Source organism: Neoarius graeffei, chromosome 5, assembly GCF_027579695.1.
Source record: "Neoarius graeffei isolate fNeoGra1 chromosome 5, fNeoGra1.pri, whole genome shotgun sequence".
NCBI lineage: Eukaryota > Metazoa > Chordata > Actinopteri > Siluriformes > Ariidae > Neoarius > Neoarius graeffei.
The window spans coordinates 24,039,152-24,052,312 of NC_083573.1; the positions used below are offsets into that span (position 1 = coordinate 24,039,152).

The 13,161-nt window shown below is 41.4% G+C and overlaps 1 protein-coding gene across 1 annotated transcript; it reads right to left on the reverse strand.

Annotated features, from left to right (window-relative positions):
• Window positions 1–2,171: 2,171 nt before the first annotated feature.
• On the reverse strand, window positions 2,172–12,555 carry LOC132885921 (dynein axonemal heavy chain 5-like). Its single transcript, XM_060920454.1, has 2 exons — window positions 12,495–12,555; window positions 2,172–2,436 (listed from the first exon to the last, which is right to left on the reverse strand). The coding sequence occupies exons 1-2, from the start codon at window positions 12,529–12,531 to the stop codon at window positions 2,198–2,200; spliced, it is 276 nt and encodes a 91-aa protein (XP_060776437.1). The 5' UTR covers window positions 12,532–12,555; the 3' UTR covers window positions 2,172–2,197.
• Between the last annotated feature and the right edge of the window lie 606 nt (window positions 12,556–13,161).

The window sequence follows — 13,161 nt, forward strand, 5'->3', positions numbered from 1 at the left end:
ACAGGCCGAGCGGATCTTGTTGGACAGTGGAGGCTGGTTGGTGATCTCACGCAGGGTGGCATTGGAAACGTGGTCATACCACCTGATCCCCAAGATCCTTCGTTGGCACTTGGTGTCGAAGGCATCCAGGCAGTGTTCCTGTGCAGCTGTTAGAGTCCAGGTCTCAGCTCCTTACATGAGAATGGGCAGCACAAGGCCTGATATTAGTTTGGACCGAGAGTTTCCTGTTGGACCATACACTGTCAAGGCTTGCCATCGCAGAGGCGGCACAACTGATGCGGAGCTGGATGTCAGAATCGCTCTTGCAGTCAGACGTTATTGTGCCTCTGAGATAGCAAAACCTGTCAACAGCTTCCACGGGGTGGGAGTTAATCACCAGTCCTGCTTGGGGTGTCTCGTAGTCGCTGAGGCACTGAACCTTGTTTTTATCCCAGCTGATCATCAGGCCAAGCAGTTGGGTTTCCGTATCCATGGCCTGCAGGGCAAGTTGGAGGGCTTTCATGACTTCAGCCAGGATTGCCACATCGTCTGCGCAATCCAGGTCTGTGATGGTAACATCTCCAAAGCTAGCACCGCAGGCACATTGAGCCACAGTTCTCCCCATGACATAGTCGATGGCTGTATTAAAGACTGTCGGGGCCAAGACACCGCCCTGGTGGATGCCGCTGTTGATGTTGAAATTGTCTGACAGCAGTGTCTCTCACACAGGAGGAGGTGTCGGAGTAGAGGAGAGAGAGAGAAGGTTTAGCAGCTTGACCGGGATGCCAAGGATCTTGAGAATCTTCCAAAGGGCTGGTCTGTCCACAGAATCAAAGGCTTGTTTCAGGTCCATGTAGGTTGCATAGAGAGGTTTCCTGAGCTCCCTTCTTTTTTCAGCCAGCAGTCGGAGGGTCAGGATTCTGTCCACTGTGGAGCGACCTGGTGTGAAGCCACTCTGCTCCTTTCTCTGCTTGCGGATGAGAAGTGGGCGCAGTCTCACTAGGATGATGTTGGCAAACACCTTCCCTGGGACGCTCAGCAGGGTGAGCCCTCTGTAGTTGCTGCAGAGGTCTTTGGGCCCCTTCTTCCAGAAGGGAAGGATGACACCTTGCAGCCAGTCCGCCGGGATGTAATTAACAATACAACTATTTTTTACATAATAGAGTTAAAATTTTGAGTATGAGATTCCAAGTAACTTTAACAAAATGACTTTTAAAATGAATCAAACTGGACAAGATATCATTTGGCATTCAGACTAAAATCTGCTGGACTAGAACTTAGAAAATAGAAGAAAATAAAAACTCTATTAAAATATAAATTTAAATCCTCCAAAGCATCTGACTATGACTCATTATGAATGAAAAAGGCACATCATAATAACATCATAACAATTGATTAGCACTTTGGCACTTAACATTAATACTGTACTGTAAAGTTTCATGTAAACTGAATTCTTAATCAACCGACTGGATCAATCAGACTGTGAACCCTAAAACACTAGTTCAACTGCATTGTGCAATAAAAACAACTGTGAATTCTGAGTGTATTATTTAGTGTACCACTTGGGGAGAAGGAGGTGCCTGTACATTTTGACCTTCAGTAGCTGAGTTATGAAGTTTTAAAGGCTGGCTCGAGCCAGGGCTCATATTAAAGTTTTCGGCAAGCAGTGCTCGCGTGGGGGCTTCGGGGGCAAATAACGGGCCGAGGCAGGGTCATAGTGGGCCATGCCAGTGCTGGTTTGAAATGGCTCAGGGAGAGGAATGTGCCTGTAAATTTTGGTGGAGCTAGGACCATCGGTGGCCGAGTTATGAATGTTTAAATTCATGCCCACGGGGGCCCCCTGTTTCACAGGCTGTATGACATAATGTATTCGCCCAGTGTAACATTTGGAAGAAGATTAGATCCAAATCTTTAAAATTTTTCATGGGCCATCTGGTTTGATGCCTTTGAAATACAGACGGACACATTCGCATAATTTTTATTGGCTATCCGGTCTGATGCTTTTGATGAACAAATGCGAAAATTACCGGCGCTGCATAAAAGGAGTGAAAGAGCAGAGGAATGGCGATTTTGGGGACCAGAACACGACAGTGTGTGCATGTGACTGTCCCAGTTGGGAAAGTGGTGCTGAAAAGCCGAATAAAAAAGTGTATCTAAACGCTAACAACCTGCGGTACTTCTGTGCTCCACCCACATCCAGGCAGCTTCTACAGTGGTGTCAAAACCCAGGAGTGCAGAAGGGAGCTCCTCCATGGAGTCCTTGCCCTTCAAAGACCTCATTCATGTCCTTGCCACGGCACAGCAGAACCAGCATCAAGCGCTGATCACCCTCCAAAAGGAGGACTTGTAAGATCCAACACTCAGGAAGCTGAGCTGTCAAGTCCACAGCTGCTATGAAGTCTGTCCTCAGGGGCTTCTTATAAATGGGGCAGGAGTAGAAGTGAGGGTCCTTCACAACTGAGAATCAAACAAACATTACTATATTAATTCCAGTCTTACACATTTTAACATTATTTACAAAATGTAACAAAAGTTATACAGTTCAGTAACTTTTAAAAGCCCGAGTCAACAAGCACCATTATCAAAATCATCAGAACCTATCAAGGACCTAATTTATATGAATTTTACAAACTGAAGGCCTTAATAACTGTTAAATATCATACTTTAAGCTAATATTCCTAAGTGGCTGTTTCAATTGTTTTAAAACCTAATCTGTATCTACTGTATCTGTAGTGTGTATTGGATGGTCAGTTAAAGGTTTTTCCAAGATTAAAAAGCCTTTAATGGTTAGGTGGGTTCAACATTTCAGAGAGAGAAAGAAAAAAAACACACACACACTGTGTGTGATATGTGATGTGTGTGTATATATATACTGTATATATATATATACTGTATATATATATATATATATATATATATATATATATATATATATATATATCAGTCTCTTGAGTTTACACAAAATGGTATGAAAAATAAAGCTGAAATATTTGTATCCCATGGTTTCTGATTGGGAAGTGAAATGTAATTAAAGAACAATTAAAGCAGTTCAAAACATCTAATAACATCAACATTAACAAATGTAGAGGTCCTACAGAAGGCCAAATAATACAAATGAAAGCATCTAAAAGCTGAAGCTATAAAGATATTGGAGGCAGTTATATAGGGTAAAGCTGCAAGGTATTTACTTCACATTCAGAAAGGAGAACACAATCATTTGAACTAATATTATTTGGCTTTTTTCCACTATAAATATCTTAACATGTTATATGATTATATGTATTACTTGCTGCAATACTTTGATTTGGGGAATTCTGCATCAAACGCAATGGCTAAATTTCAAACTGGAAGTAGCTGGATAGCAATGAACTCTCTAACATTGCTAGCTCACTTCTTACAATTGTACTGTTACAGTACATATACAGTGCCTTGAAAAAGTATTCATACCCCTTGAACTTTTTCACATTTTTCCACCTTACAACCACGAACTTAAGTTTTTTATTGAGATTTTATGTGATAGACCAACACAGAGTAGCACATAATTGTGAAGTGAAACGAAAATGATAAATGGTCTTCAAAATTTTAAACAAATAAAAATCTGAAAAATGTGGTGTGCATTAGTATTCAGCCCCCTGTACTCTGATACCTCTAAATACAATCCAGTGCAATCAATTGCCTTCAGAAGTCATCTAATTAGTCAATAGAGTCCTACTGTGTGTAATTTACTCTCAGCATAAATACACTTGTTCTGTGAAGGCCTCGGTGGTTTGTTGGAGAACACTGAAGAACAAACAGCATCATGAAGACCAAAGAACTCACCAGACAGGTCAGGGATAAAGTTCTGGAGAAGTTTAAATCAGGGTTAGGTTATAAAAAAATATTCCGACTTCCGGTGGCTACCCAGGTGTGATGCACGTGTAGTTCTGAGCTCCGTCTCAAAAGTCCGATAACCTACAAAATATCCTACAATTCGGAAACTATTTTGGTTTAACTGACGTCTAAATACCGCTACATAATGTCGAGCGGGAGAGGAGCGAAAAATAAATCGTCTACAGACGAGTCAGCGGGCAAAAAGAAAGTTGTGGGCCAAGAACCGGAGGACACTTCAAACGCAGCCATTTTGTTAGCATTGCGCGAGCAAGAAGAAAGGCTAACCGGAAAAGTTAAGTTGGCTGTAAGAGAGGCAGTCGAGGAAATGCTGGCCGGTGAAATACAAGCCCTGAAAGCTATGATTGAAGCCTCCAACTCGGCAGTGAACAAACTTAGCGGGGATATTGCACAGCAAACCGAGGTCAGTAGAAAGTTGCAAGGGAGGCTAGACGCTACATCGGCTAACATCAGAGCAGTGAAACACGATGTTGGTGACCTCCAGAAAGAGCTACTGAACCTCCGCCAGAAAGTCGCGGAGATGGAGGACAGATCACGGAGGTCTAACCTCCAACTTGTCGGCCTACCAGAGACAGCGGAGGGGGAAAACGCTATTCAGTTTTTACAAGATAACTTGCCTCTGTGGATCCCCTCCCTGGCCGGGGAGAAAATTGAAATTCAACGGGCTCATCGCATATTCACCACTCAGGACAAGACCAGCCGTCCGCGGACCCTCATCTTCCGGCTACGTCGTTACCAGGACAGGGAGAAAATTCTCAATGGAACCAGGGCCCTTGCGTCCGCACCTACACACCAGATAACCAGCGAAGGGCAGACATCGACATCCAGGCTGCTGTTCTTTCCCAACTACAGCAACGACACCGCGCAGAGGAGGAAAGCCTTCGATGCGGTGAGGAAACAACTTGCCAACAGAGGGCTACGGCCGTTCCTGAGATATCCTGCAACCCTGAAGGTTAGACACAACGGCTCGCTGCATTTTTTTGAAAGTGTGGCAGACGCGGAGACCTTTATGGCCAGGCTCGACCGGAGCCCTCGCTCAACATCCAGTGAAGCCGGCACCCCCCGCGTTTCTTTCCCCACCATATCGGTTGATGAGGGACCCTCGGCGGATACTTTTCCCGCCTCAACTTGATCCAGACAGCGGATCACTTACCGTAATGTTTCATGCTGCTTACTCTCCTCTAGACTGTACTAAGTATTTGGCTTAGATTTACTTAAAGCATGCTACCTTTTAATACTGATGGAGTTACTTTAAGTTTTCAGTTCAGGTTAATGCAGGCTGATTCTGTGGAGATAATTTAATCAAAGCCCAATTTTGTCTCACAAGTGGATGGTTAATTAAGTTAATGTTTCCGATACCCATACGGGCTCGGACGGGAGGCGTGTATCGCTGTTGAGACCACAGTTAGTCGATAAAAAAAAACCCTTTTTGTTTGTTTTTAAATTTTTATTTTCTTCTCCATCCTAAGAGAACATTTATTATCTCTTGTGGATGGATTGTTTTGTTGTAAATGTTCTGTGTTTATTGCCTGAGCCTTGCCATTTATGTAGAAGTTGTTACATGTTTTTTTCTGATTTGCTTGTTTTACATTTGAGGAGCCCCATTTTGCGTAGACCTACATGTGTTATCCTCCAGGTGATAAGATGGCACAAGCTTGTATATGAGTAACTCCTTTAATGTAATGTCATGGAATGTACGGGGCCTAAATTCTCCAGTAAAACGCACCAAATGCCTAGAATTCCTTAAACGTAAAGAGATCGCCATTGCTTTGATCCAAGAAACACATCTGAAAACAACTGATATTTATAGGTTTCAGAATAGGTTTTATAAGTGTGTTGCTCATTCTTCTGCGTCAAATAGGACAAAGGGAGTAGTTATTTTATCCAGTAGGAAGTTAGGGGTGAAGGTGGAAAAATCAGGTAATGATAACATTGGCAGAATGAGTTACATCTGTGTTACAATTAACAATACAAAAATTTGTCTTGCATCAATATATGCCCCAAACATCCATGATCCAAATTTCTTAAGCTCAATCTCTAATACTCTCTTAGATCTTCCAGGTTATCAGCTTATAGTTGGGGGTGACTTTAACCAGGTGTGTGACACAAATTTAGACAAATCTGTAGGTGCAAGCTCAACTCAGGACTCCCCTCGTGGGATTAACACCTTTATTTCCGAGCTTAATATTATTGACCCATGGCGCTTAAGGAACCCTTCAGTTAAGAATTATACCTTTTTCTCGGCCAGACACAAGACGTACTCAAGAATTGATTATATGTTCATTTCTGCCTCCCTGAATCACTGTATCAATTCCACCAATATCCTTCCTATTATAATATCAGATCATGCCCCTGTGTTATATAGCTTTAAGTTCCTACCGACATGCAGGAAGGATACATACAGGTGGCGTTTCAATACAACATTACTTCAGAATGCAGATTTTTTGAAAAAACTAAAAAATAACCTTAAAAGTATTTTTAGAAATTAACTCAGAGACAGCAGCCTCACCCCAAATACTTTGGGAAACTACTAAATGCTTTATAAGGGGAGAGGCTTTGTCATTTGCCACTCATTTGAAGGCGACCAGGAGACGCAGGGTTACACAATTGGAAGATGAGATACGGACCTTGGAATCAAACCTAAAACGGCAGTTTTCTGAACAAAATCACTCAGCTCTCTCAGCCCTGAAATTCGAACTGAATAATCTGCTTAAGGCCAAAGCTGAGTTTATAATTCATCGTACAAGACTCACATATTATGAGCAGAGTGAAAGATCAAGTAAGCTTTTAGCTGCCAGATTAAAACAAAATGAATCCTATTCCGCTATTAGTGCAATCCAAACATCGTCCGGATCAGTCACCTATGACCCAGGTGAAATAAATAATACTTTTGCGGAATTTTATTCTCATCTCTATATGGCGGACCCTGCTCCTGACTTGCCTGCCCTTAAATCGTATCTGTCGGAACTTAAATTACCATCACTATCTGTCAATGATGCAGAATCCCTTGAAGCACCACTTACTCTTTTAGAACTTAAAGAGGCATTGAGCTTGATGCAAAAAGGGAAATCGCCTGGTCTTGACGGGCTTCCTCCAGAGTTGTTTTTGGTACTGTGGGATGTCATTGGGCCATTGCTTTTAAATTCGCTTAACTATGCTTTAGACACTGGTTCCTTTCATCGTGATCAAAATACATCTATCAGTCTTACTTAAGAAAGATAAACCACCTTTGAGATGTGGTAGTTACAGGCCGATATCACTTATCACAACAGAACTGAAGCTTTTTGCCAAAGTGTTAGTCAGAAGATTGGAGCCATGTGTAGGTAAATTAATTAATTGCGACCAAACAGGATTTTTAAAGGGGAGACTTGCATCAGATAATATCAGACGCCTTTTCCATACATTACAGGTGTCAGAATCGGATAAACACCCCGCAGCGATATTCAGCTTGGATGCGCTAAAAGCGTTTGATCGAGTGAGCTGGATATATCTGTGGCAGGTTTTGGAGAATTTCGGATTTGGCAAAAAATTTATATCAATGATCAAAACACTATATACCAACCCTTGTGCAGTTGTACAAACAAATAATATTCTGTCCAAAACATTCCATCTGCAGTGTGGAACTCGGCAGGGCTGTCCACTGTCTCCGCTCCTTTTTGCTTTGTCACTTGAGCCGCTAGCCCAGACGATTAGATTAGACCCACACATCTCACATCTCTAAAGCGAAATTTTATGTTGTGTACCTTGTATATTGATGGCAATATACAAGGTACACAACATAAAATTTCGCTTTACGCGGATGATGTATTACTTTTTTTTACTAGAATTTTTGAGTCTTTACCTCAAATACTTAAAGTTTTCACGCAGTTCAGCCTATTTTCCGGTTATAAAATTAACTGGGATAAATCCCTCCTCATTCCTTTAAATGCCCCTGCAAAAGACCTCACTTTACCAGTTATTCAACATATTCAATGGCATAACTCTGCATTTACATACTTAGGCATAATTATAACCAATTTCTCAGATATATCACATGCTAATTACAATAAGCTTAAAGCAGAGATTGCATCAGACATTCAGAGGTGGTCTACTCTCAAGATGTCATTGCAAGGTAGAATTGCGATACTGAAAATGAATGTACTTGGCCGACTGAATTTCCTGTTCTCTATGATCCCTATACCTCCTCCACCTAATTATTTTGAGGAGCTACAGTCCATGACCAATAAATTCATTTGGAATGATAAAAGAGCTCGTATTAGTCTACGCACATTACAGCGACCAAAACACTCTGGAGGCTTGGCAGTTCCTGACTTTAAACTATATTACTGGTCATTTCAAATAAAGCAATTGACAATTTGGTGCAAAGAGAATGTAGTCACACCCTGGCGTCAGATAGAGAAAGAGATGGTAAAGCCGCATAGGATGATAGACATACTATTCTGTGGGCTGGAACCTAGATCTGTGTGTAGAAAGTTTGGACCAATTATAGGCAACTCCCTGAAAATTTGGTTTGCTGTCCAGAAACATATGGGGTGCAAGGTAAAGCTCTGTGACCGCTCTCCTGTTTGGTATAATTACAATCTATTACAGCATTCTGGTCCCTATTATAATGACAGTTGGGCTTCTGGAGGAATTTATACTCTCCAAGATCTGTATGATAGAAATGGTTTGATTTCGTTCCAAGAGCTTAAAGAACGTTATTCTCTCCCGGGGTTTCCTTGGTTCTTGTATTTACAGTTGAGATCTGCAATCCGTGCTCATGGAGTTCCATGGGACTCGCCTTTACCCTCTCATCCGTTGGACTCTTGGATTTCCGCTTGAACACCCTCTGTTGGATTAGTGTCTGTTATCTACAATGAACTGATATCTAAGGATGTTAAACCTTTGGGAGTGATCAGTTCTTGGAACCGTGAACTTGAGGGTCAGGGTTATAATCTGGACTGGGACAATATTTGGACCAACATACCCATCTCATCAAGAAATCCAGCACATCAACTTATTCATTACAAGTTTGTGCACAAATTTTACGCCACACCATACAGACGATTTACAATGAAACTGACAGAAAATCCCAACTGTACAAAATGTGATCAGAACGTTGTTGGCACATACCTTCATATTTTTTGGGAATGTCCCTCTGTGTCTGGCCTCTGGATCAGGGTGCATAGTTGCCTTGAAAATATTTTAGGTTTTCCCATTCCTATGTACCCCCCTCTACTTTTATTCAATGATGACACCGCTCTCAGTGGCAATACCAGATTGGCACAGAGGAAAGTTATATTTGCAGGTTTAACGGCTGCTAAGAAGACAATAATACATTCATGGTTTTCCCCGGACATACCATCGGCAAAAGAATGGCTAAACCATTTTAGAGACATTGCTGTTTTAGAAAGGTCATTGGCTGTCATACATAAAGCACGAGCATCTACTGTGGAGGCCTGGGACGCTCTTATCAGTTATCTTTCTGACGTAACATTGTTTGCGCGTATGTAGGGTGTACATCTCCTCTTTTTGTTTACTTAGTTGTATAATGTGTGTATATAAGTGTGTATGTGTATATGTCTTAAAAGTCTTTTATGGCAAGGCAAGGGCATTTTGTTTGTAATACAAGGTTCAAAATGTTCAATAAAAAAGTTTGTCACAAAAAAAAATATTCCAAGCTCTGAACATCTCAAGAAGCACTGTTCAATTCAAAAGTGGAAAAAGTATGGCACAACTGCAAACCTACCAAGACATGGCCGTCCACCTAAACTGACAGAGCGAGCAAGGAGAGCACTGGTCAGAGAAGCAGCCAAGAGGCCCATGATCACTCTGGAGGAGCTGCAGAAATCCACAGCTCAGGTGGGAGAATCTGTGCACAGGACAACTATAAGTTGTACACTCCACAAATCTGGCCTTTTTGGAAGAGTGGCAAGAAGAAAGCCATTGTTGAAAGACAGGCATAAGAAGTCCCATTTGCAGTTTACCAGAAGCCATGTAGGGGACACAGCAAACATGTGGAAGAAGGTGCTTTGGTCAGATGAGACCAAAGTTGAACTTTTTGGCCTAAATGCAAAGCGCTATGTGTGGCGGAAAACTAACACTGCTCATCACCCTGCACACACCATCCCCACTGTGAAACATGCTGGTGGCAGCATCATGCTATGGAGATGCTTTTCTTCAGCAGGGACAGGGAAGCTGGTCAGAGTTGATTGGAAGATGGATGGAGCTAAATACAGGGCAATCCTGGAAGAAAACCTGTTGGAGGCTGCAAAAGACTTGAGGCTGGGAAGGAGATTCACCTTCCAGCAAGACAATGACCCTAAACATACAGCCAGAGCTACAATGGAATGGTTTAGATCAAAGAATATTCATGTGTTAGAATGGCCCAGTCAAAGTCCAGACCTAAATTCCATTGAGCATCTGTGGCAAGACTTGAAAATTGCTGCTCACAGACGCTCTCCATCCAATCTGGCTGAGCTTGAGCTATTTTGCAAAGAAGAATGGGCAAAAATTTCAGTGTATAGATGTGCAAAGCTAGTAGAGACATACCACAAAAGACTTGCAGCTGTAATTGCAGCAAAAGGTGGCTCTACAAAGTATTGATGCAGGGGAGCTGAATACCACATTTTTCAGATTTTTATTTGTTTAAAATTTTGAAGACCATTTATCATTTTCGTTTCACTTCACAATTATGTGCTACTCAGGGGCGCAGATAGGATTTTTGAACTGGGGGGGACTGAGCTGTCAGCAAATGATTCCATTTTGTGTATATATGTATGTGTGTGTGTGTGTGTGTGTGTGTGTGTGTGTATATATATATATATATATATATATATATATATATATATATATATATATATATACACACATACACACACACACATACATACACACACACACACACTACCGTTCAAAAGTTTGGGGTCACTTTGAAATGTCCTTATTTTTGAAAGAAAAGCACTGTTCTTTTCAATGAAGATCACTTTAAACTAATCAGAAATACACTCTATACATTGCTAATGTGGTAAATGACTATTCTAGCTGCAAATGTCTGGTTTTTGGTGCAATATCTCCATAGGTGTATAGAGGCCCATTTCCAGCAACTATCACGCCAGTGTTCTAATGGTACAATGTGTTTGCTCATTGCCTCAGAAGGCTAATGGATGATTAGAAAACCCTTGTACAATCATGTTAGCACAGCTGAAAACAGTTTAGCTCTTTAGAGAACCTATAAAACTGACCTTCCTTTGAGCAGATTGAGTTTCTGGAGCATCACATTTGTGGGGTTGATTAAATGCTCAAAATGGGCAGAAAAATGTCTTGACTATATTTTCTATTCATTTTACAACTTATGGTGGTAAATAAAAGTGTGACTTTTCATGGAAAACACAAAATTGTCTGGGTGACCCCAAACTTTTGAACGGTAGTGTGTATACATGTTATTTCACCTCCCTCACTGCCATCACCAGGAACTACCTGCAGGCCAGGACAATGATAACATTTTAACATAGCCTGTGGAAATCCAAAGTTTACACATTATCATCACGCACAGAAATTGCAAAACTGCAAAACTAGTTTTAAAACCGCTAAGTTCCAACTGTTAAACATAGCGAGAGGCTGGGCTACGTGTGTGTGTAAAGTGTAAACCAGTGCATCCTGACTTTCTAACTATGCCTGTGTGTTGCGTGAGCGGCAGTCAGTCAACAACTCTTCGCAAAGTTTCCTTATGAAACAATATGCTCACTGAAATTATGGCAGGGAACGCCAGATTAAACATTAAAACTGCCTTCTGAGCACTGTATCTACAGGCTGCCACCGAAAGAAGGAAGCTACTAGAAAAGCTTCTCTACTCCGTACGATTTTACTTTCACTACGACATTACTTTGAACAGACTATCAAAAAATTGCAAGGTGATATGATAAAGTAAGGCACAGTTTACTTACAGTCGTTTTTTTTTTTTTTAAAAACGATGCAATCGTTTTCTGCCTTTTGGCACCCTTCATCATGCCATGTTGGGGTCCTGAACTAGGAGGAGCTGTCCCCTATATGCCTGTCAAACTTGTTGTGGGTAACCATAGCAACCAAGTTCGAGCTCGCAACCTGTGCAGTCTGCGCAGTTGCAACTATGTATTGAGGTGCTGTGCACCTCAATAAACCGAATGGTAATTAGTCTTTTGATTTTTCCGTGAGGTTTGCCTTATGCAAAGAAAGACAGCATAGACGTTTTTTCCTCCCTATAAGTGGGGGGGGGACCGAACGAGGTGAATTTAAATCTGGGTGGGACAAATCCCCCCCGTCCCCCCCTCTACCTGCGCCCGTGGTGCTACTCTGTGTTGGTCTGTCACATAAAATCTCAATAAAAAACTTTTAAGTTCGTGGTTGTAAGGTGGAAAAATGTGAAAAAGTTCAAGGGGTATGAATACTTTTTCAAGGCACTGTAATGCTGTATGAAACAACTGTATTGTTACATATAATGTTGTAGAATGTCTATAAAAATGTTATAGCAGTTATAGCCATTACCTAACCTTTCTGTTTTTATTAATAAGGAAAAAAAGTTATGTTAAGCTACCTTCTACATGAAAGCTATCATTAGAATTACATGAAACCAGTATAATTTTTTTTTTTCAAACAAATACATGTCTCACCATTGTTCTCAGCATCCATCCTGATGACGGGAATCATTTCAAACAGGACTTTGGGCTTGGAGTCAGTGAGTCTGCAGTTCCTGCGGTCCCAGCCGGCTCCATCCAGATACAGACGATAGACACCTTCCTTTGGTGGCTCCATGATGTCATCCTTCATCCACTTGGTCACTTCGTTGCACAGAACCATGCGGTCCAGGGCCCAACCTTTGTGAGCACGAGTGATATCCTGCAGGGTTCAAAAAAGGAGATGAAGGATGATATAAAAATCAGCTTAACTTCATATTATTTCTGCTGATAGAGAAGTACAAATGGACTTCAAGTGACCCAGCTGCCTCATAACTGTGCTCTTGAAGAGTCTGGGTCCCACCCTGCATATTTTCATGCTACAGGAAATGTTCCCACCCTGAAATGTAAGGTCCTCATATGCCATTGTGATATCTGGTCCCCACAAGTACAGCGATACTGGAATAAATAAATAAATTATATATATATATATATATATATATATATATATATATATATATATATATATATATGTATGTGTGTGTCAGGGGATGAGGTGGGGGGAGTCTCCCATCTCATGGCTGTAAGGAAGCACTGTGGGTTGAAGAAGCCTGTCATCCAGAAGCATTTGGGACATCCCTCGAAGATCCAGACCTGAAACTGA

What these genes read in the sequence shown, in the direction of transcription:
- LOC132885921 (XM_060920454.1), bottom strand. Translation starts at nt 12,531, where the DNA reads ATGATTCCCGTCATCAGGATGGATGCTGAGAACAATG. An exon ending in GATGGATGCTGAGAACAATG is followed by an intron (nt 2,437 to 12,494) that starts GTGAGACATGTA and finishes TTTGATTCTCAG; the next exon opens with TTGTGAAGGACCCTCACTTC.